At 32.4% G+C, this 24,744-nt stretch overlaps 2 protein-coding genes, 1 long non-coding RNA gene and 1 pseudogene across 5 annotated transcripts; 1 reads left to right on the top strand and 3 right to left on the bottom strand.

Annotated features, from left to right (window-relative positions):
• Positions 1 to 240: 240 nt before the first annotated feature.
• LOC112710125 (disease resistance protein RPV1) lies at positions 241 to 13,710 on the top strand. 3 transcript variants are annotated; one of them, XM_025762241.3, is made up of 2 exons: positions 241 to 862; positions 13,419 to 13,710. In XM_025762241.3, the coding sequence occupies exons 1-2, from the start codon at positions 360 to 362 to the stop codon at positions 13,693 to 13,695; spliced, it is 780 nt and encodes a 259-aa protein (XP_025618026.1). In that variant the 5' UTR covers positions 241 to 359; the 3' UTR covers positions 13,696 to 13,710. The 3 variants fall into 3 exon arrangements, with proteins under 3 accessions (XP_025618026.1, XP_072058468.1, XP_072058469.1); XM_072202367.1 differs by lacking the exon at positions 13,419 to 13,710 and adding an exon at positions 12,130 to 12,449 and having other exon boundaries at positions 247 to 862; XM_072202368.1 differs by lacking the exon at positions 13,419 to 13,710 and adding an exon at positions 9,822 to 9,958 and having other exon boundaries at positions 248 to 862.
• Positions 13,711 to 13,816: 106 nt separating this feature from the next.
• LOC140175264 (uncharacterized) lies at positions 13,817 to 15,772 on the bottom strand. The gene is made up of 2 exons (XR_011865296.1): positions 15,635 to 15,772; positions 13,817 to 14,102 (listed from the first exon to the last, which is right to left on the bottom strand). It is a non-coding gene; the product is annotated as an uncharacterized lncRNA (long non-coding RNA).
• Positions 15,773 to 15,902: 130 nt separating this feature from the next.
• On the bottom strand, positions 15,903 to 17,002 carry LOC112710126 (uncharacterized). Its single transcript, XM_072201929.1, has 2 exons — positions 16,540 to 17,002; positions 15,903 to 15,913 (listed from the first exon to the last, which is right to left on the bottom strand). The coding sequence occupies exons 1-2, from the start codon at positions 17,000 to 17,002 to the stop codon at positions 15,903 to 15,905; spliced, it is 474 nt and encodes a 157-aa protein (XP_072058030.1).
• Positions 17,003 to 17,941: 939 nt separating this feature from the next.
• LOC112708782 (uncharacterized) lies at positions 17,942 to 20,953 on the bottom strand (annotated as a pseudogene).
• Positions 20,954 to 24,744: the final 3,791 nt, after the last annotated feature.

Raw genomic sequence — 24,744 nt, 5'->3', positions numbered from 1 at the left:
CATTTTAATCATCTTTATTCTCCCCGCTAAGTCCCCAATTACGGTTGTTACAATAAAGATAGTAATCTTTTTTTGGACCCACGCGGAAATTGAAAGGATGGATTCCTCTGACATTGTCGACAACTGCACTGCAATTGCTTTCTGATCTTTGTAAAGCCACTCACATGGTAATTTCTTCGTTGACGTAGACCAGGTCTTCATCGCATATATAGTCCACAGATTAATACAAGATATCATTATTATTATTTGCATTTGGTGAATATGTGTAGACAATATAGCATATGTGAGATGAGATAGATAGAACAAAGTATTTCCTTTCTTATTAACTACTGCTGATTCATTCCCCACATCATAGAGGCATGGCACTTTCAGTTGTTGCTTCTTCTTCTTCTTCTTATTCTCAAATATCTGTCACTCGTCAATACGATGTCTTTATCAGCTTCAGAGGCGAGGACACGCGTAACAGCTTCACCAGCCATCTTCATTCGGCTCTCCGCAGAAACCAGATTGAGACGTTCATAGATTACAGAATCCAGAAAGGAGGAGCCATCTGGAACGAACTTGTTGAGGCCATCAGAGACTCAAACTTGTTTCTTGTTATCTTCTCTGAGAATTATGCTTCCTCAAAGTGGTGCTTGAGAGAGCTGGTGGAGATCATGGAATGCAAGAAGAAGAATGAAAATGTGATTGTGATTCCAGTTTTCTACAGAATAGAACCCACACATGTTCGCAAGCAGACTGGAAGTTACCAGAAAGTATTCGCTGAACACCAGAGATCCACCGACCGTAAAGAAGTGCAGCAATGGAGGACTGCACTCACTGAAGCTGCCAATCTTTCTGGCTTCCATTGCGATTACCACAGGTAAACCACTCCAACATTCTTAAATTTCAACAACAATATATTAGGATTTAAAAAAATATAGAGATAAATGCTTGAATAAGATTTTGATAAATGGATAATATCCTTGATGAGATTTTACCAAAATTTAGTTGAAGAATTAAAATTTTTTTGAAAAAGTATAAGGAGTCAATGAAAATTTTGTACAATGTGTATAATTGAGGTTTATTTAGTATTTGAAATATACTATTAGTGTTACCTTTTCATGTCAAATTAACTTTTTGGAATGAGTGGTTTCATGACATGGTATAAGAACTCTAAATCCGAAAGGTCAAGAGTTTCATATTTGGTAAACCCAAAATCAGCTTAAAACAAGTGTAATTACCCGTGTCATGTACGTGATAAGATTGAAACTATAATTTTAAATTATTTTTTTAAAATTAATTTGAATTATAATAATTTGATTAATAAAAAAGTAACATGTTATGCATTATTTTTTTATTCTAATGTTAATTGGATTAATTCTAAAATGGTTATTAATCGGTTTTAATAATCTACTTTTTTCAATAAATCAGACGTATATACTGAATGTGATCATAAATAATATAGTAATAGTTAAATCTACTAACAAATATATTGGTTATTATCACACTATAAATCAAATTAAATATAAAGGCTATTAGCACTTATAAATCTATAAAATCGCACTATCTTTAATTCGTGCAAGGGTTTACTTATCAAATAAACTTAAAATATGAACAAAAAATATTTATAAAATGGACCTAGTATCACTTGAAAGAATCATTGAAAATAATCAATTTACCTTATTATCCATGAGAACCATTTCTATGTAAGTCATCTTGTTCTTGTCAAATTTGGATGGGACATCCCATAACCTTATATATTAATTTTGTTATATATATATATATATATATATATATATATATATATATATATATATATATATATTTATTGTTAAACTCTATGTTATCGGTTATTAAAAACATTTAAATCACATATACTAATTATATTTTGTTATAATTATTTTGTTTTATATATATAATTATTTTTTATTCTACAATCGTGTAATAATTTTTTATTTTTTATATCCATATATATTCTTCAATCCCAACTCCATTTATACGCATATTAATAGTTTTTTTTTAATAGTGATGTTTAATTTTTAATTTTTCTTTTTTTCATGTATTTTTTTAAATAGTGATGTTTTAATATATTTTTTTAAATACGTTTTTCTTAATAATTACATTATTAATTTAAAATATAAAATGAAAAAAAAAGTGATACATATTTCCAAGAAAGAAAATAAACTTAAAAATCAGAAAAAAAGAACTTTTATATTAAAAAATATAAAAATAATATATTCAAAAAAATAGTCGTAATATATAAATTGAGTCAACAATTTAAATTTCTCTAAAACTAATTTAATCAAATACCAATATTAGAAATAAATTACTTAAATATATTTAATCTATTCTAGTCCTTAGACACGTATTAATTAGAGTCATTCTCGTAACAACATTTAGAATTCGTGCAAATTCAAACCATTCCCTTGTTCTTTGAAAACCTCCTGTATGTTGAATCGCAATTCCTTTTATGGAAAAAGAGTTATGGATGTAGTTTTGATGTGTTGGAGACCAAAATTCGGATGTCACTATTTATATTTAAATGTGACACCCATTAAACCCTAAAAGCCAAATAAAATAGTATCTATAATTTTATTCTCATTTAATTCTAAATCAAAAGTAATAATGACTTATTTAATTTAACATTTATGATAATAAATGAGATGAACATTATATAAGTTATTTAATGTAAAATAGTTTAATTTACGATTATAATTAATATATGTATTATCCATAAATAGATTAGAAAATAATAATTGCGTAACAAAATAATCATTCAATTTGAATTACAATTAATTGATTGATGGAAATTATAATAAATTGTATGATGTTTAAATAATTAACCAAATCAATTAGTTGATATAATTAATTTATTATAATAAATTGAATTTAATGAGTTAAAAAAAATAAATCGAAAAACATCAAACATGTCAATGATGCCATGACAATTTTATCATTAAGTGCATAAATTTAATTTTTATATAATAGAATAGATATTTATATATTATTATATTAAACACAGACTAAAAAAACATACTAAACAAAATAAAAGCATCAATGGTAAAATATAATCTAAAAAATCACTTAAATTCAAAAAGAACCTGTCATAAATTATAATAAATTTATATATGAGAAGTAAAAGTAAAATAAATAATTAAAAATAAAATAAAAAGAACAATTAAAAAAATAAAAGAAGATAAAAAAAGATAATGTGTGGAGTAGATAAAAAATGTATTGTAATAGAATGTTAATATAATTAATTAATTCAAAGGACAAAAGAGAAAAATTAAAATATGATCTTATTAAAAAAATTTCAAAAAAAATATTTTAAAAAATAACCTATTAATCAACTTTTATAAAAATATTACAAAAAAATTAAATTACCTTTAAATAAAATAATAATACTCTTAAGAATTATTAATCAAAATTAATAGAAAAGAATTAATATAAAATAAAATCATAAAAAATTAAGATAAAAAAACAAAAATTATAAATTATAAATTACGTGAAGTATAGAATAGAGAAAAAAAAAGAAATATATAAAATAATAAGATAATAAATTAAATTAATTGATTTCATTTATTTTTTTGCTTTATATATTATTTATTAAATAATTTAATATCTATCTCGATTAAATTAAATAATAAATTAGTTATAATTAATTTGGTTTAATGAATCAAACAAAATTTAAAATAATTTGATATTTACTCTAATTAAATTAAATATTTGAAGTTATGATTAATGTAATTTAATGAATCAAATAAAATATTAAATAATGAAATATTTATCCTAATCAAATCAAATTACATAATTTATTAGTTATAATTAATACAATTGAATGAATCAAACACATTAAATTGAAAAATAATTTAGTTAATTTGTGTCTTAAGGACATATTTTAAAAATATTTATTTTTCAACAATTTTTATAAAATATTTTTTTATAATATTTTTAATCTATGGTCTAAAGGCACAGTTATAATAACCCATTAAAAAAATACTTAATTAGTTAATATAAATAATTAGTATAATTGATTTAGTTTAATAAATCAAAAGAACTAAATGTAAAAGGAAGAGATAAAGGAAAAGTGAAATTATAAAAACGTGTAGCCATTAAAAAGCAATAAAAAGTCCATTTTAGTTTTTTATTTATTAATTATTAATTTATTATAATTAATTTCACAATATTTATTATATGTTATTCATCTTACAAATGAATACAATCAATTAATTGGTATCAATTATCGATAATTAATTATAATTGATATAACTCATTTCGCTATATTTTCTAAATAAATAATTAAAAATGCACGTCTCAATTTTTTATTAAAGTAGAATAAAATAAAATACATAAATTAAGTAGATATAAATCTGAAAATTATAAAATTTTATTAACAACTCAAATAAATTAGTACTAAAAACTAAATTTATTGTCTATTTTAAAAATAATTATTGACCTTTTATTCTTTTAATTATTAATAATTTAAATAAAGTAATACCCTATAACTTATTTTGTTATCTATTTTAAGTAATTACTAACATCATATTTTTCTAATCATTTGCTTGTCTTATTTATCATTTATACTTTCAATCAATTATATTAATAAACAAATAAACTAAATTAACTCCGGTTATACTTGAACTATTCAATAATTTAAAATAATCTTTTTAATTTGGGATTAACTACTAATGATAGAAAATAAAAAAAATTTAGAATAATTAAATATTATGAACATTAATTATTATTGTGAAATAACCTAAAATTATAATACAATTTATTTTTAAAGAAATAATTAAGTATTATTGTTAATTATGAAATAACCTAAAATTATAATGCATTTTATTTTAAAAAAATCATCCATTAATATCTATAAATAAAAACTATCGTTAAAATGCTTTGATTAAAAATATGAGAGGTTAATTACTATTCATTATTAATAATATATCGATTATATCAAAAAGTAAAAATATAATTATCTGCATTTACATCATTAGAAGAATTACCATCATGAGTAAAATTTTGTCAAAAAAAAAGAAGAATAAAATTACATACATAATGAATTTAAAAAATAAATATCGTTAAGTAATTATGTTTTTTTTAATAAATAGAAAAAAAATTAAATATCATAAATTATATTATTTCAAAAATAATCCTTTTAAATTGTTATGTTTGGTATGGTTTATTTGTATATCATTTAAATTGATATTATTTTTAATTATAGTAATAATTTATCCTTAATAATTATTGTTATAATTTAATAATTTTTTATACCTTACAATAATTATCTATAAATAAATAAATAAATATATATATATATATATCCTGAAAAAATTATTAAATAAATTTATTCTTTTTGTTTTATTTTCACATTAAAATTTTTTTCTGTCTTTTCTAATTGTTATTATGTTATTAGAATTGTTAAATAATATTAAAAAATTCTTTAAAAATAGAAATAGCGATGACACCTTGAATAATTAATTCAATAGAATTAAATTTAAACGAATAAGATGATTCAATCAGTTATACAAATAATAGCATATATTTATAAATATTAATAATGAAAATAGTCTCGCTAATGGAAATGATCAATACAATAATTATATGAAAAAATAACTAATTACATAATTGCATAATTTTCAAAATTCTATATAGTTGAATCTAGTGGACAAATAAAAAATATCTATATGATAATGTCCTAATATTTTAGCATACTATAAATCATATTATAAATTTATATATCATATTATAATTTTAAGTCAACTCTTTAAATACATTATAACATAAACCATCTAAAAAAATACACTAAATTAACGAATATCACATGAGTCACAACATACACTCTAAATTGTTATGATATTTCAAATAAAAAGAGCATCAATACAGAGAAATCAATAAATATAATTAAAATAAATAGCAACAAAGAGACACACAAAATAATAATAATAAAGATAATCAATAAAAACATTAACATATAAACCACATACACAAACAATGTATATATTAATTGTGAATCACAAAAAGGACTATATATATATATATATATATATATATATATATATATATATATATATATATATATATATAATAAGCAATTAAAATAAACAAAAAGATTTAAAAAAATATAAAAAAATGTATAAATAAAGAAAAAAAATAAAAATTACAAAAATTACAAAAATTGTATCCTAAACACGAGAGGGAGGGAGGGAGGGAGGGAGGAAGAGAGAGAGAGAGAGAAAAGAGAGCGAATGAGTACAAAAATTTGATCTTGTATAAACAGATGGTGTTAAAAAAATAAACTAATTAAATTAATTCATATATTTCGTTATTATATTTATTATTTATCAAATAATTTGATATTTACTCTAATCAAATCAAATAATTAATATAATTAACCAAATTAATTAATTGATATAATTAATTATAATTAATCAATTTATATAAATTATAATAAATCGTTATATTTGAATGTCTAATCAAATTAAGTAATTGATATAATTAATTAATTATAATTGATTTGCTTTAATGAATTAAATGAAATAAATTAGGAAACACCCTAAGAACATGCCACATCAGCTCCATCATTAAGTACAAAAATCCGATTTTTATATAATAGAATAGATAGATAGATATAATAGATATAATAGATAGATAAATAATAAAAATATTTTCTTAAATTAGTATAATTATACATTATTCATTAAATATTAATTGTAATATTGTATTATAATTATAATAAAAATATTTTTCTAAAATAAAATTTATTTAGAGAAATATAAATTAGTTATTAATAACCGGTACCATTATCATATAATTATTATTATTATTATTATTATTATTATTATTAAAATGATTAAAAATATTTTTGATTAATAATTGATAAGTAGTTTAATAATGCATTAAATATTAATTTTATATAACTATAATAAAGATACTTTTCTAAATTAGTATAATTATGTATTATTACTTAAATGCTAATTATAGTATAATTATAATAAAGATATTTTTATAAAATAAACTTAGAAGAGAAAATAGTGCATTTATTTTGGCAGAAAAATAGATTCATGAGGAATCGACACCTCACTTTCATTAGTTGGGAGAAAACCCAATTTTAATATATTAAGTAAATTTTGGGATGAGTCATTTTATGACATGAGATGTTTATTATTCCTGCTACCTGGATGGTTATTTCGATAGTATGGGTGATGTTCATATTAGCCCATTGTACATATTGTACATATTGTACATTTACACCATTAGCTCTATAGCAATACTCAACTTTTTTATATTACTATTACAATTTTTATTTTAGGTTGCGTTTGAAAGGAATTCTGAGATTGAAAGATTAAAATTGAGATTGAGTTAAAATTGAATTTTTATATTATATTTGATATAAAATATTGATACATCGTATTATTTAAATTTATATATTTGACTCTTTAGATATATTTTAAAAGTAAGAGTTTTACATGTATGAATGTAAGTTTTAATAATCTTCATATATATATATATATATATATATCATAAAATATTTGTAAAAAAATTGATATTTCAAAATAATTGTTTTTCTAATTGGATTGACTTTTAGAAAATTTTTTTTATCTATTTTAAAACGATCTTTTTTTAATAGAAAAATGTTTTTTTTTATGTTTATTAGATAGATTGTTAAAAAAGAATTTTTAAATATTAAAAATATTTTTTAAAATTTTTTTATTTTTTTAAACAAAATATTATTAACTTTTAGAATAAACAAATAATTTATTTTTAAAAAAATACCCTTGTTATTTTTTTAACAAAGGTACTTTTCTTAAAATACGTAGTATCCAAATAGTTTTAAAATTAAATAAAAATACTTTATTTTAAAACAATACCTTTTCACTTAAAAAATCAACCTAAATGAACACTTAGTTTTATCAATAACACTCTTAATTTAGTTGTGCTAAGAAATTAAATTATGAAAATTTATTATCTAAGGATAATTTTGTCTACTTATACCATTTTAAGCATTATCAAATTTTTATTTATTATTTTTTGTCTACTCATTAAAAATTTTGTCAAGAAAAACCCAATGGAAAAAACCCTGACCAAGGAAAAAAGAGTACAGTCTCCCCCTCTTGTCGACATTATTTTATATCTTGAAATCGGCGCATCCCAATCTGATGTACCAATCATTCAAAGAAGATTTGGGGAGTGACTTTGTGAATAAATCTGCCAGATTATCACTTGAGCGGATCTATTGGATATCAATTGTCCCTTGATTTTGAAGATCATGAGTGAAGAAGAATTTGGGAGAAATATGCTTTGTTTTATCACCTTTAATATATCCGCCTTTAAGTTGAGCAATACATGCTGTATTATCTTCAAACATGACAGTTGGAGCTATTTTCTGATCAATCAGTCCACATGATGACAGAATATATTGGATCACACCCCTCAGCCAAAAACACTCGCGACTAGCTTCATGTATCACTAGTATTTCAGCATGATTAGAGGATGTTGCTGCAATCGTCTGTTTCGTGGACCTCCATGGGATAGCTGTACTACCATATGTGAACAGGTATCCTGTTTGAGATCTCCCTTTGTGTGGATCAGACAAGCTGTATAGCCAACTAGTTGTGAATTGGATCCATAGGGATAAAGCAATCCCATATCAACCGTCCCATAAAGATATCGAAAGATTTGCTTGATTCCACTCCAATGTCTTCTGGTTGGAGAGGAACTATACCTTGCTAGTAAATTCACCGCGAATGATATGTCAGGTCGCGTATTATTAGCAAGATACATTAACGCTCCAATGGTACTAAGATATGGTACTTCAGGACCAAGGATATCTTCATTCTTTTCTTTAGGACGGAATTGATCCTTTTTCACATCCAAAAATCTTACGATTATTGGGGTACTCAAGGGATGTGACTTATCCATATAAAATCTTTTCAAGATCTTCTCTGTGTATGTTGTTTGATGAATAAAGATCTGCAGGCTGAGACAAAATTTAGTCCTTCCAAGATCTTTCATCTCAAACTCTTCTTTTAGAGTTTTTATAATTGTTGGAATCTCTTCAGGAGTTCCAATGATATTTAAATCATCAACGTACACAGCAATTATAATGAATCCAGATGCAGTTTTCTTTATGAAAACACATGGACAGATATCATCATTCTTGAATCCATTTTTGGTCAGATACTCAGTAAGACGATTATACCACATTCGTCCAGATTGCTTCAGACCATATAAAGATCTTTGCAATTTGACTGAGTATAACCCTTGCGAATATTCATTGGATGGTTTAGATATCTTTAATCTTTCAGGGACTTTCATATAGATATCACGATCTAATGAGCCGTACAAATAGGCTGTTACCACATCCATTAAATGCATATGCAGTTTATGATATGCAGATAAACTGACCAAATAACGCAATGTTATCTCATCCACTACAGGGGAATATTTTTCTTCATAATCTATACCGGGCCTTTGTGAAAAACCTTGTGCCACAAGTCGAACTTTGTAGCGCAGAACTTCATTTTTCTCATTTCATTTTCTCACAAATACCCACCGGTATCCAACATGTTTTACATCTTTTGGTGTACGGACTACAGGTCCAAAAACTTCACGTTTTGCAAGTGAGTCTAACTCAACCTTCATGGCTTCTTTCTATTTTGGCCAATCAATCCTTTGTCGACATTCTTCGACTGATCTTGGCTCAAGATCCTTACTTTCATGCATGATATTTAATGCCACATTATATGCAAATATTTCATTGACAATTGTCTTATTTCGGTCCCATTTCTTTCCTGTAAAGACATAATTTATCGAGATCTCGTCATTTTCACAATTTTCAGGTACCTGAACGTCTTCTGACGTTAAAATCATATCAGAATTTTGGACAACTGCAGGTGTCTCTACTATGTCTTTTTCAACAGGAATCGTATTTACCTATTTTCTTTTTTGAAGATTTTTGTCTTTAGAACCGACAGGCCTGCCATGCTTCTGGCGTGAATTTGCTTCAGTGGCTACTTGTCCTACTGGGACATCAATTCTAATTGGGGCATTTTCTGCTGATATATAAGATTTGGTTATCCTCTTTGTATCAGAAAATGCATCAGGCAATTCATTTGCTATTCTTTGCAAATGTATAATCTTTTGAACTTCTAGTTCACATTGCCCTGATCGAGGATCTAAATGCATCAACGATGATGCATTCCAATTAAGTTCCTTTTCAGGAAGCTTATTCTCTCCCCTAATATTGGAAATTTTGATTCATCAAAATGACAATCCACAAATCGGGCTTTAAATACATCTCCCGTTCGTATCTCAAGATACCTCACTATAGAGGGAGAATCATATCTAACATATATCCCCAATTTTCTTTGGGGTCCCATTTTGGTGCGATTAGGTGGTGTAATGGGAACATATATCGCACACCCAAATATTCTTAAATGGGAAACATTTGGCTGCTGGCCAAAAGCTAATTGCATAGGAAAGAACTTATGGTAACTCGTTGGCCTCAAACAAATAAGTGATGCGGCATGTAAAATAGCATGCCCCCAAACCAAAGTTGGGAGATTTGTTCTCATAAATAAGGGTCTAGCAATTAATTGGAGGCGCTTAATAAGTGATTCTACTAATCCATTTTGTGTGTGAATATAAGATACTGGATATTCAACACTTATTCCATTAGCCATATAATAAGCGTCAAATTCTTGGGAAGTAAATTCACCAGCATTATCAAGACGAATTACTTTGATTGGATTTTCTGGAAATTGTGCTTTTAATTGAATAATTTGAGCTAGTAATCTCGCAAACGCCAAGTTGTGAGAAGATAATAAGCACACACGTGACCATCTCGAAGATGCGCCTATCAGGACTATAAAATATCTAAAAGATCCAAATGGTGGATGATTAGGTCCACATGTATCACCTTGAATCCTTTCTAGAAATTCAAGGGACTCAAATCCAATCTTTACTGGTGATGGCCTTAAAATTAACTTTCCATAAGAATCTTCTGGTTCTTTAGTGAATGTCCATGGGAGTTTTCAATAATTTTTCGCATCATGGTTGTTCCCGGATGACCCAATTGGTCGTGCCAAGTTATGAATTCATTTGGGCTAGTAAACTTTTGGTTTACAGAGGCATGTGATTCAATTGCACTAATCTTGGTATAATATAACCCAAATGAAAGTGAGTGCAACTTTTCTAATATAACCTTTTTATTTAAATCATGAGTTGTAATACATAAATACTCATGATTTTCCTAATTCATTGTCTCAATATGATATCCATTTCGACGAATATCTTTAAAACTCAACAAGTTTCTTAGAGACTTCGTAAACAATAGTGCATTATTTATTACAAATTTTGTTTCTCCAGGAAACAAAATTATAGCTCTTGCGGAGCCTTCTATCTTATTGCCTGAGCCAATAATAATATTAACATACTCTTCTTTTGGCACAAGATGGGTAAGATATATATCACTTTTAAGAATAGTGTGCGAACTTACACTATCCGCAAGGCAAATATCTTTAGAATATGTCCTTGCCATTTTTCTTCAAAGACAAATGATAATAATAATAAAATGAGTAGAAGTACATGCACAGCAAAATTATTCACATGAATACTTAACAAACACATAGACATATCAAACTATTCCATCATTGATCAAATAGCCAATATTTCCTTCATAATCCTTAAAGAAATTAGATACATCATAATGAGCGGTGAAATTTTCATCATTTGAAACAAAAATTGTTTCCTTTTCTTTGTCATCCCTTTTCAAGGATGCTTGATAAAGATCAACTAGGTGCCTTGGAGTACGACAGGTACGTGACCAATGGCCCTTTCCACTACAACGGAAGCATTTATCTTCAATTGATTTATTTTGCCCATTATTTCTTTTTTTATTCAACTTCTGGTGAGATCCTTTGTGAACATAATTTCTTTTCCTTCCATAATTTTTCTCGCTACTAAAACCTTGTCATTTACCTCTTATGGTGTAATGATTTGCCACATTTACTTCAGGAAATGGGGCGGCGCCAACTTGGCGCGCTTCATGATTCTTTAAGAGTAACTCATTGTTGCGTTCAGCAACAAGAAAGCAGGAAATTAACTCAGAATATTTTTAAATTCTGTTTCTCGATACTGCTGCTGCAGGAGCACATTCAATACATGGAAGGTCGAGAAAATTTTCTCTAACATATCGGGTTTGAGGAAGTATCACCGTCTTTTGATGATTGTACCTTTCTTCAAGGTCTTTCCACAGATCTGCAGGATCTTTTAATGTGGGATATTCATTTTTCAATCATACTTCAAGATGACGACGAAAGAAAATCATGGATTTGACTTTATCCTTCTTGGATGTATTATTTTCAACCTTAATAGTATCTTCAAGATCCATTGAATCAAGATGGATTTTAGCATCTATATCCATGATAAATAATTATTTCGAAATATATCAAGAGTATTAAATTTAAGGTGAGAGAGCTTCAACATAATGAAAATTTGTTACCTGTAGTCTTCCAAAATTTTCGTTAGAGCTTCGTGCTGATAACGTGTTGTAAAATAACTAAATAAATAAACAAGGAAGAGGTAACAAATGAAAAATAAAGAAATATAAAGAGAGAAAAGAATATGGTATAAGAGAGAGAGAATTTTTATTGCTGTGTATAGTTCCTCATATTGCTTCTCTATTTATAGGCGTGTGAAGCTTACAATTTCAATTTCATTAATTTATGTTTATCGTTAAAAATTGAACCATTCAGCATTGAAATCAAACACCATTAATTAATGATGGTCATCCACCTCATCTTTTATCCTTATCCTATCAGCACCTTGTTTTTTCCTCTATTCTTGTTCTTGTTCTTAACATTGGCAGTGGCACTTACGAGAGGAATGGGGCAAAATCAGCAGGAATAATTTAGTTTTAATTGCAATCACAGAATATTACTTGGTGGTTCAATTGGTTAAATATATAAATATATAACAAATATTATTTTTAAACTGAAAAAGTTAGTATCCTTTTAAACAATTTTTTTTTGTTACTAACTCTAAAGTACTTTGGGTAATATAGTAATATATGTAATTTACTATTTACTTCTTTTTTTTTTAAATAATTAAATGTGTAATAAACTCTAATTTTTTAAACAAAAATATCATTCGTCACCACACGAATATATAGCTTCAATGTCATACACTTATATTATACCTCACCAAAAGAAAAATCTAATAAGATCTTTGGTTATCTAGAATTTGGTTTAACCATAACAATCCCAACAAATAAAGGCTTCATCTTGCCTTGTAATAAATAACATATAATGATTTTTCATTGAAATCAGTTATCATTCAAGTCCATATACTAATTAGGAATTATATGTATTCATTTTCACCTTTATCTGGTTAGGCATCTATTGTTTATTTCTAATGTAATCTTTATTTCCTGCTAGGCAAGAAGCAGAGTTGATCGATGAAATTGTGAAAGCAATTTTTTCAAATCTGAATAACAATTGCTATAGAGATGAACTCAAAAGCCCCTTTATTTGTAACAGAAATTATACTTCTGTTAAATCCTTATTGAAATTCAAGTCAGAGAATGTTCTTGTGATTGGAATTTGGGGTATGGCTGGTATTGGCAAGACAACCATTGCTACTACTCTTTTTCATGAGTGTTTTTCAGAATACGAAGGTCATTGCTTCTTAATACTGAAAAAAATAATATACTAGGAGCCTTGAAACAAAGTGGGTAAACAAGAATCGCAAAATAAAAAACGCAACGCTCAAGGAATAGGATTACTTGCGTGCCAAGAAAACTAATAGGAATATGATAGAACAATAAACGAAGGGATAAAGAAAAGCCAAGGAACAGCATAACTAGCCTCTGACTCAGTCTGCGAAGCTAAGGCTGGCCAGAGGATACATATATACATATAAACATACATAAGTGTCCCCAAAATATACCAAAGTAAACTCCTATCTCTCCCTCGACCTCTAAGAGGAGCAGCATACATAAGTTATTTGGAGAGTAAGCTACACATATATATACATATATACAAATAGAAACCAAAATACACCCAAGAACTACTTCGCTTTCCAGAATCCAGACGCCTAGCGAGGAGCCTCTCGACCTGCATCTGAAAAACAACAGTACAATATGGAATGAGAACCGGAGGTTCTCAGCATGGTAAAAGTGCCACGCGCATAAGAAATACGGTCCTGAGAATGCCATAGGCAATCCTAGAACTCCGTTATTCAATTATCCAACTTAAGCACTAAAATAGAAGCCATAAACAGGGGTAGGTATTCTAAATCTGCCTAACTTACTCAAGTTCAAACTTAGCCTAACAACAACCACTGAACCGAAAATCATACATGCATAGAACCGAAATTACAATAGCCACCGAACCGAAATACGTTCATGTGGTTAATCCGAACCGAAATCACAATAGCCGCCGAACCGAAATCACAATAGCCACCGAACCGAAATACGTTCATGTGGTTAATCCTTCATTTTCAATTTTCAATCAACAAGAACAAGCAACCAAACAACTTCATGCACAGGTAATGATCAAATAGTACAAATAGCAGGTATAACAAATAGCATGTAATATATATCAATTAGGCATACCCAGGAACTGCATAGCAATCAAAACAAACAAATGCATATGATGCATGCCTGTCCTATGGCTGATGGGGCCCATCTGTCGGTTATCCAGCCAACCCGACAAGTCCGAAAACCTTAGACTGTCCCCCGTCGCGCATCCCCAAGAGTCTATGCATAGAGTTCACATTCAATTATCATATCATCGCTCAATGGGGGCTATCCATACCCGGGAATTTATACGTGCCCGGTCACCCTTACGACGTAGGGTCAACAGAGTATCGAGATTCAACCTGGAACACGTGGTGGCGAGCCACGGTTCTTACCCAGGGAAACTCGTGTCTCAGATATCATTATTCATAAGCCATGGCAATTATCATCAATACATCATCAAGTATCAAACCTTAACATTAAACTTCATTAACATCCTTATTTTCTTCATAAGAGTCACTATTTACAACTTTCTTCACCTTCAAAGTTCACTCAAAATCATTTTTACAAAAGCACTTTCAAAACCTCATTTTCACCACATTCACAATTCCTTACCTATAACACATACGTTTGCTAACACTTCCATTTCTATCTCATCAACAGCCATTTCAAGCTATTTTTAACCAATCCAATAAGCCATAATCATAGATTACGTTTAGCATAAAACATATGTGAATATATATGAACAACCCTTCACAATTACCATTCCACTTATGCAATATCAACCTTTCACACACAATATTCCATCAACCTATCACCAATCCATTAATGCCATCATCAACTCTCATACATGCATTAAACCATCAATTCACATAACAATTCTTCAAGAACAAACATCAACCATAATCATCAATCTATACCAACACCAACACAATCCTTCATAAGCAAGTCCAAGGGCATAAAATTAATAACCTCAAGGCCTCCTATTCCCAATATATGATTACCAAAAATTATACTAACAACAATACCAAGCTACTCATTAAATGCCATTAACAATTCAACTTATCCTATGGTTCTTCTAACCTAAGTTTTCACAATACCGTAAATATTAAACGTGCGAAACTTAAACCATACCTTGGCCGATCACTTAGTTCACCCAAGGCAGCCTCACAACTCAAAATTACAGCCCCTCCAAACTCAATCAAACAGCCCCAAACCAAGCTTGATCACCAACAAGCCTCCAACAAGCATCAACATTCACATACACATTACCTAAACCACAATTAACATATCCAACATAACAACTCAATACCCAAATGCCTAAATTCAGAAGTTTTATTAGGGTTTGAGATCTCTTACCTTTACCCACTGATCCTTGGGCAATACCCACAAGAAATCAAGTCTAGTGAACCCCTAAAACATAAAAATCATAAAGGATTTGAGTTTCTCAAACCTTAAACTCGAAATTCATATACCAGCAGAAATGAAGCTAGGAAAAACCGATTCACTTACTGTTTTGTTTGGATAAAATTGAAGAGCTCGACGAGCCCGACGCGTGGCCGCAAACGGTGCGGCGATCGGAGCCCGGATGAGAAAGTTATGGTAGATGGAAGGAATGGTGAGGGTTTGTGAATCTCCTCTCCCTCCCTTGCTGTAATGGCATCACAGCAGCTTGTGAGGAAGAAAAGAGCTGCTGCCTCATTTAAGTGTTTGGGTCCGGTTGGACCCACGGGCCCGGTTTGGGCCCCGGTTCAACCGGTTTGGCCCTTTCGGTCCGTTTTTGGACCAAATTTTCGAAATTGGTATCAAAATTTTCGTCTCAACGAGCCCTATCCTATTTTGATATTAGTTTTGCATTTTTAGCATTCCTAACTAAAATTCAATTTATTAACTAATAAATTACCGATTTTAGCGGGGTTTACATCCTACCCACCTAATTAGGAATTTTGTCCTCAAAATTCAGAGGGAATTACCTGAAAAGAGGTGTGGGTAGTCCTTTCGCATCTCTGATTCAAGCTCCCAGGTATGTTCTTCAATACCAGCCCGACTCCAAGCTACTTTCACCAAATAAACTTCCTTTCCGCGGAGATGTTTGGTGCTGGTATCATCAATCCTAACCGGAGTTACTGGAAGCGTCAGGTCTTCTCTCACTTGGACTGATTCCGGCTCTAGGACATGACTAGGATCAAAAGTGTATTTACGAAGCTGCGATACGTGGAACACGTCATGCAGGTTCGAAAGATGTGGTGGTAACGCGATCTTATATGCCACTGGTCCAATTCTCTTCAGGATTTCGAATGGCCCAATGTAGCGGGGATTTAACTTCTTGGTTTTGATGGACCTCCCTATTCCAGTGGTCGGAGTAACTTTCAAGAAAACGTGTTCTCCTTCCTCGAATTCTAAGGGCTTTCGTCTTCGGTCAGCATAGCTCTTCTGACGGTTTTGAGCTTCAAGCATTCGACTCCGAATTCTCTTTATTTGTTCAGTGGTTTCACTTACCATTTCCGGTCCTATCAAGCTCTTTTCTCCTGCTTCGTACCAACATAATGGAGATTGGCATTTTCTTCCATACAAAGCCTCATATGGAGCCATTCCAATACTCGCATGATAGCTATTGTTATAAGCAAATTCTACTAGAGGCATATACCGATCCCAGCTCATCGGTTGATCCAAAACACAAGCTCTTAACATGTCTTCCAAGGTTTGTATTGTTCTTTCTGATTGGCCATCCGTCTGAGGATGATAGGCAGTGCTTAGGCTTAATTGGGTGCCAAAAGCTCGCTGAAAAGCACTCCAGAACCGTGATGTAAAGCGAGGATCTCTATCCGATACAATGGTGGAAGGTACGCCATGTAACCTCACAATCTCCTTTATATATAAGCGTGCTAACTCCTCCATAGAACAACTTATCCGAATAGGTAGAAAATGAGCTGACTTGGTCAGTCGGTCTATAATCACCCAAATAGCATCACAACCGGTCCGAGTTCTTGGTAAGCCCAATACAAAATCCATAGCAATGCTCTCCCATTTCCACTGTGGAATCTCCAAAGGTTGAAGGGTTCCTGCTGGCTTTTGGTGTTCAATCTTAACTTTCTGACAAGTTAGGCATTTAGAAACATGTAACGCCACATCATTTTTCATTCCTGGCCACCAGAACATCGTTTTTAAGTCTTGGTACATCTTAGTGCTTCCAGGATGAATGGAGAACCCGCTCTTATGTGCTTCCTCCAAAATGTTCTGTCGCAAATCCTCGACATCTGGCACAATTATTCGGCCCTTGAACCTCCACAACCCATCTCTATCTTCTGACACTCTCCATTGCTTGCCTTTCTCAATCGCCGGCAAAATCTTATACAATTCTTGGTTATTCTGATGAGCCTTTATCAGTTCAGCCTTGAAGTCACTTGAGATCTGTAACTGGCTTAGGCATAAAGTCCCAAACTACTCTCTGATTCCCAGTTTCAATCCTTGGAAGGCTCTCAACAACTCTTCCTCTCTTAGCATCATCCAAGCAGCACATAGGGATTTCCTACTCAAGGCATCCGCCACTACATTCGCCTTTCCCGGATGATAGTTTAGCTCGAAGTCATAATCCTTTAGAAGTTCCATCCACCTCCTCTGACGCATATTCAATTCTTTTTGCTCAAACAGGTACTTTAGACTCTTATGGTCAGAGAAGACTTGAAATTTCACTCCATAGAGATAATGCCTCCAAATCTTCAAGGCAAAGACAATGGCCGCAAGTTCCAGATCATGAGTTGGATAGTTTCTTTCATGAGGTCTTAATTGACGTGAGGCATAAGCTACAACCTTATGATGTTGCATCAACATGCATCCTAAACCTTTCAAGGACGCATCACAGAACACCTCGAATGGTTCTCTCGGGTCAGGCAACACTAATACAGGGGCGGTAGTCAATCTCTGCTTTAAGGCAAGGAAACTCTCCTCGCACTTAGGAGTCCACACAAAAGGAACATCCTTCCTGGTTAGCTTAGTCAAGGGTAAAGCGAGCTGTGAAAACCCTTTAATGAACCTCCGATATTAACCCGCCAAACCTAAGAAACTCCTGATTTCCGTCACTGAAGTTGGTCGCTCCCAATTCATCACCGCCTCAACCTTAGCAGGATCTACTGCTATTCCATGCTTACTCACCACATGACCAAGGAACTTCACCTCAGACTTCCAGAACTCACACTTGGATAGCTTGGCATACAACTTCCTATCCTTCAGAATTTGTAGCACTGTTCGCAAGTGTTCTGCATGCTCATCCTCGGTCTTAGAATAGATAAGAATGTCGTCAATAAACACAACAACAAACTTATCCAGATATGGATGGAAAATTCTGTTCATATAATCCATGAATATCGCCGGAGCGTTAGTTAGTCCGAAAGACATAACGGTATATTCATAGTGACCATAGCGCGTTCTGAAGGCAGTTTTGGGAATGTCCTCATCTCTGACCCTTATCCGGTGGTATCCGGATCGTAGATCAATTTTAGAGAACACACCGGCTCCCTGTAATTGGTCCATCAAGTCATCAATTCTTGGCAACGGATATTTATTCTTCACTGTAACTTTATTTAGCTGCCTATAGTCAACACATAAGCGCATGCTTCCATCTTTCTTTTTCACCAGTAATACTGGCGCACCCCACGGAGATACACTTGGTCGGATAAAATTTTTACCCAACAGATCCTCCAGTTGAGATTTTAATTCGGCCATCTCCAGAGGCGACATCCTGTAAGGAGCACTCGAGATTGGTCCGGCCCCAGGTACTAAATCAATAGCAAACTCAACTTCCCGTTTCGGTGGAAATTCATCAATATCATCAGGGAACACCTCCGGAAACTCACACACAACTGGGATTTGTTCTAAGTCTTGATCATCACCCGAAACACCTGCAGCTAGAAACAATATCCCCTGACATTCAGCCCCAGAACAGTTCACCATCATGGAATTCAAGTAGTAGTTATTCACTATAACCGGCCCTTCAATGTCTTCAGGCATAAAATACACTGTTTTCGCCGAGCAATCTAATAGAACGCGGTTCTTGGATAACCAGTCCAATCCCAGAATGAGATCAAGACCAGTCATCGGCAAACAAATTAAGTTATGCACGAAATCACGCCCTTGTACTCGAAAAGGAACTTGGGGGCACCCTAATCTAGTCACCATAGCCTCGTGGGTAGCATTATATACCTTTAAATCATACCCCAGTATTACTATTTTCAGTCCTAGCTCATCAGCCTTCTCAAATGCAATAAAAGTATGTGAAGCTCCAGAATCAAACAAAGCATTCAAAGTTTTACCCGCCATCTCACATTTACCTCGGATCAATGCCTCTGACCCCTCAGCGCCTATAGAAGAAGTAGTGTATACCCTTCCTGGTTGCTGCACCCTGCCTATCTCATACCCCTTCTTCTCGGGGCAACTACTAGCCAAGTGTCCCGGCTGCCCACAAGAGTAACAGACTCCAGTCCCAAACCTGCATGGTCCTGAGTGATACTTCCCACATCTGTGGCAACTCATATCCTGCTGTGGTTGTTTTCCCTGTCTCCTTCCCTGATTAGCACTGGTATTAGACCTCCTGGAGCTGCCTTGCCCCTGATTGTTCTGAGGAACAAAGCCACCACGCTTGAACTGTCTGCCTCTGGGTGCAAAGTTTCTCCCTGTGGTCCTCTGGAATGGCGTCCTCAGACTCCCTCTTTCTGCTGCAACTCTTCTGACACATTCCTCCGCCACCCTGCTCCTATTCACCAGCTCAGAAAACACCCGAATCTGCATAGGCGCCACAAAGCTCTGAATGTCACTCCTAAGGCCTCCTTCATACTTTATACATTTCCACTCAGCAAAGTCCTCAGGAGCTCCCTGACAGATACGTGAGAAGCGGCACAATTCCTCAAATTTACTGGTATATTCAGTGATAGTCATCTGCCCCTGTTTAAGCTGAAGCAGTTCAAGTTCTCTGGCATTTCTAACTGAAGTGGGGAAATATTTTTTATAGAATTCATCTCGGAACAACTCCCAAGATATCACAACCCCATCAGGTTTCAGAATGCGCCTCATGCCCTGCCACCAGTGCTGAGCTTCACCATGCAACTGGTAGGTCCCAAACTCAACCCATTGCTCATCCGGAACCTGTTGAGCCTGTAATGCTCGCTCAATGGCCTGTATCCAATTATCAGCATCGGTCGGATTCGAGGTCCCTCTGAAAGTTGGAGGGTGAACCTTCAGGAAGGAATGCAGTGACATTGGACCATTCTCGTCATTGTTACCATTGTTTCCATTATTAATTTGGTTTCCCAGGGCTTCAGCTGTCGCTTGCATTGCTGCTGCCATATTGCCTAATGCGGCCATGAAGTCTATAGGATTAGGAGTGTTTCCTGATGCCTCAGGCATGGCATTGCCTATTCGGCCTCTACCTCGCCCGCGTCCACGTCCGCGAGTAGACATCTGGTCCCTATACACACCAAACAAGTGATATCAAGTTGATCAGTCTCAATATCTCAAGTTCAGTGCTTTAAGTCCCAAATGCATGCTCATGAACCTTTATGCCACATATATCAATTAGATATCCTAATAGCACATAAACACATACACAGAGAATGCACAAAAGCACAATCAGTCTGTCCTCAGGCTCTATAGGAACGAACTGCTCTGATACCATAATGTAACACCCTACTACACAATGATTTACGCTTAAGTCATAGAACAGAGGTAGTGTGGTATTACAGACCTCTAATAGTAAGGATATACATATAATACTGAAAAAAATAATATACTAGGAGCCTTGAAACAAAGTGGGTAAACAAGAATCGCAAAATAAAAAACGCAACGCTCAAGGAATAGGATTACTTGCGTGCCAAGAAAACTAATAGGAATATGATAGAACAATAAACGAAGGGATAAAGAAAAGCCAAGGAACAGCATAACTAGCCTCTGACTCAGTCTGCGAAGCTAAGGCTGGCCGGAGGATACATATATACATATAAACATACATAAGTGTCCCCAAAATATACCAAAGTAAACTCCTATCTCTCCCTCGACCTCTAAGAGGAGCAGCATACATAAGTTATTTGGAGAGTAAGCTACACATATATATACATATATACAAATAGAAACCAAAATACACCCAAGAACTACTTCGCTTTCCAGAATCCAGACGCCTAGCGAGGAGCCTCTCGACCTGCATCTGAAAAACAACAGTACAATATGGAATGAGAACCGGAGGTTCTCAGCATGGTAAAAGTGCCACGCGCATAAGAAATACGGTCCTGAGAATGCCATAGGCAATCCTAGAACTCCGTTATTCAATTATCCAACTTAAGCACTAAAATAGAAGCCATAAACAGGGGTAGGTATTCTAAATCTGCCTAACTTACTCAAGTTCAAACTTAGCCTAACAACAACCACTGAACCGAAAATCATACATGCATAGAACCGAAATTACAATAGCCACCGAACCGAAATACGTTCATGTGGTTAATCCGAACCGAAATCACAATAGCCGCCGAACCGAAATCACAATAGCCACCGAACCGAAATACGTTCATGTGGTTAATCCTTCATTTTCAATTTTCAATCAACAAGAACAAGCAACCAAACAACTTCATGCACAGGTAATGATCAAATAGTACAAATAGCAGGTATAACAAATAGCATGTAATATATATCAATTAGGCATACCCAGGAACTGCATAGCAATCAAAACAAACAAATGCATATGATGCATGCCTGTCCTATGGCTGATGGGGCCCATCTGTCGGTTATCCAGCCAACCCGACAAGTCCGAAAACCTTAGACTGTCCCCCGTCGCGCATCCCCAAGAGTCTATGCATAGAGTTCACATTCAATTATCATATCATCGCTCAATGGGGGCTATCCATACCCGGGAATTTATACGTGCCCGGTCACCCTTACGACGTAGGGTCAACAGAGTATCGAGATTCAACCTGGAACACGTGGTGGCGAGCCACGGTTCTTACCCAGGGAAACTCGTGTCTCAGATATCATTATTCATAAGCCATGGCAATTATCATCAATACATCATCAAGTATCAAACCTTAACATTAAACTTCATTAACATCCTTATTTTCTTCATAAGAGTCACTATTTACAACTTTCTTCACCTTCAAAGTTCACTCAAAATCATTTTTACAAAAGCACTTTCAAAACCTCATTTTCACCACATTCACAATTCCTTACCTATAACACATACGTTTGCTAACACTTCCATTTCTATCTCATCAACAGCCATTTCAAGCTATTTTTAACCAATCCAATAAGCCATAATCATAGATTACGTTTAGCATAAAACATATGTGAATATATATGAACAACCCTTCACAATTACCATTCCACTTATGCAATATCAACCTTTCACACACAATATTCCATCAACCTATCACCAATCCATTAATGCCATCATCAACTCTCATACATGCATTAAACCATCAATTCACATAACAATTCTTCAAGAACAAACATCAACCATAATCATCAATCTATACCAACACCAACACAATCCTTCATAAGCAAGTCCAAGGGCATAAAATTAATAACCTCAAGGCCTCCTATTCCCAATATATGATTACCAAAAATTATACTAACAACAATACCAAGCTACTCATTAAATGCCATTAACAATTCAACTTATCCTATGGTTCTTCTAACCTAAGTTTTCACAATACCGTAAATATTAAACGTGCGAAACTTAAACCATACCTTGGCCGATCACTTAGTTCACCCAAGGCAGCCTCACAACTCAAAATTACAGCCCCTCCAAACTCAATCAAACAGCCCCAAACCAAGCTTGATCACCAACAAGCCTCCAACAAGCATCAACATTCACATACACATTACCTAAACCACAATTAACATATCCAACATAACAACTCAATACCCAAATGCCTAAATTCAGAAGTTTTATTAGGGTTTGAGATCTCTTACCTTTACCCACTGATCCTTGGGCAATACCCACAAGAAATCAAGTCTAGTGAACCCCTAAAACATAAAAATCATAAAGGATTTGAGTTTCTCAAACCTTAAACTCGAAATTCATATACCAGCAGAAATGAAGCTAGGAAAAACCGATTCACTTACTGTTTTGTTTGGATAAAATTGAAGAGCTCGATGAGAAAGTTATGGTAGATGGAAGGAATGGTGAGGGTTTGTGAATCTCCTCTCCCTCCCTTGCTGTAATGGCGTCACAGCAGCTTGTGAGGAAGAAAAGAGCTGCTGCCTCATTTAAGTGTTTGGGTCCGGTTGGACCCACGGGCCCGGTTTGGGCCCCGGTTCAACCGGTTTGGCCCTTTCGGTCCGTTTTTGGACCAAATTTTCGAAATTGGTATCAAAATTTTCGTCTCAACGAGCCCTATCCTATTTTGATATTAGTTTTGCATTTTTAGCATTCCTAACTAAAATTCAATTTATTAACTAATAAATTACCGATTTTAGCGGGGTTTACATAAACCATACATTTTAAAGCCACACTTTTCACTACAAAACACTTAAAACCATAGCATTTTATAAGAAAAGCGTCATCTAATGGAAAAAAGTAAATTAGAAGATTTAAGAGAAGAAATAATTAAATTATCAAAATTAATGATTTTAACTAATGTTAATTGTAATGACACCGAATTCTTAGAATCAATACAAAATGATTTTTCTTAAAATCTTTATTTTACTATAAGTTTTATTGAAGGACTTCAAAAACCTGAAAAACTTATATTTCACACGGAATTTCTAAAAAAAGTTATCATGGAAATGATTCCCCACATCTTTATCATACTTTTAACCCACAATTAAATTCTATAGTAGATATGCTTGAAGAAATATTAGTATCCATGAAATTTTAAAGAAATAAAAAAAAAAAGAGGAACCTAATATAAACGAAGTTAAACAGATATTAAATAAATATTTTCAGAAAGATAATCCCAAAAAAAAAATTTAAAATATAGCCAACATAACAGAATTAAAAGTAAAACCACCATTGAAATTATGAATATTGAAGAAAAATTAGAAGAAGTTACAATGCTTTTTAAACAATTAAAAATGGCTCAAGAAAATAATATTATGGAACAAAAATTTCAAATAGAAGAAGAACAAGTAAATCCTGAAAATATAGAAAATGAAGAACACATCCTAGACTATTCAAGTGATGAAGAACTAGCAATTTCAATACAAGTAAAAAATGAAGCTGGAACATCTAAGGATAATCAATCTCAATTTAAATGGAAAACAGG

This window comes from Arachis hypogaea, chromosome 9 (genome assembly GCF_003086295.3).
Source record: "Arachis hypogaea cultivar Tifrunner chromosome 9, arahy.Tifrunner.gnm2.J5K5, whole genome shotgun sequence".
NCBI classification, from domain to species: Eukaryota; Viridiplantae; Streptophyta; class Magnoliopsida; order Fabales; family Fabaceae; genus Arachis; species Arachis hypogaea.
Note: the sequence above shows the minus strand (reverse complement) of the source record. Positions and strands in the feature narration are given on the sequence as shown.

Bases quoted from the DNA above. Each gene is read 5' to 3' on its own strand.
- LOC112710125 (XM_025762241.3), top strand. From the start codon at position 360: ATGGCACTTTCAGTTGTTGCTTCTTCTTCTTCTTCTTATTCTCAAATA. The intron at 863-13,418 runs GTAAACCACTCC...ATTTCCTGCTAG, and splicing joins TTCCATTGCGATTACCACAG to GCAAGAAGCAGAGTTGATCG.
- LOC112710126 (XM_072201929.1), bottom strand. From the start codon at position 17,002: ATGGTAAGTGAAACCACTGAACAAATAAAGAGAATTCGGAGTCGAATG.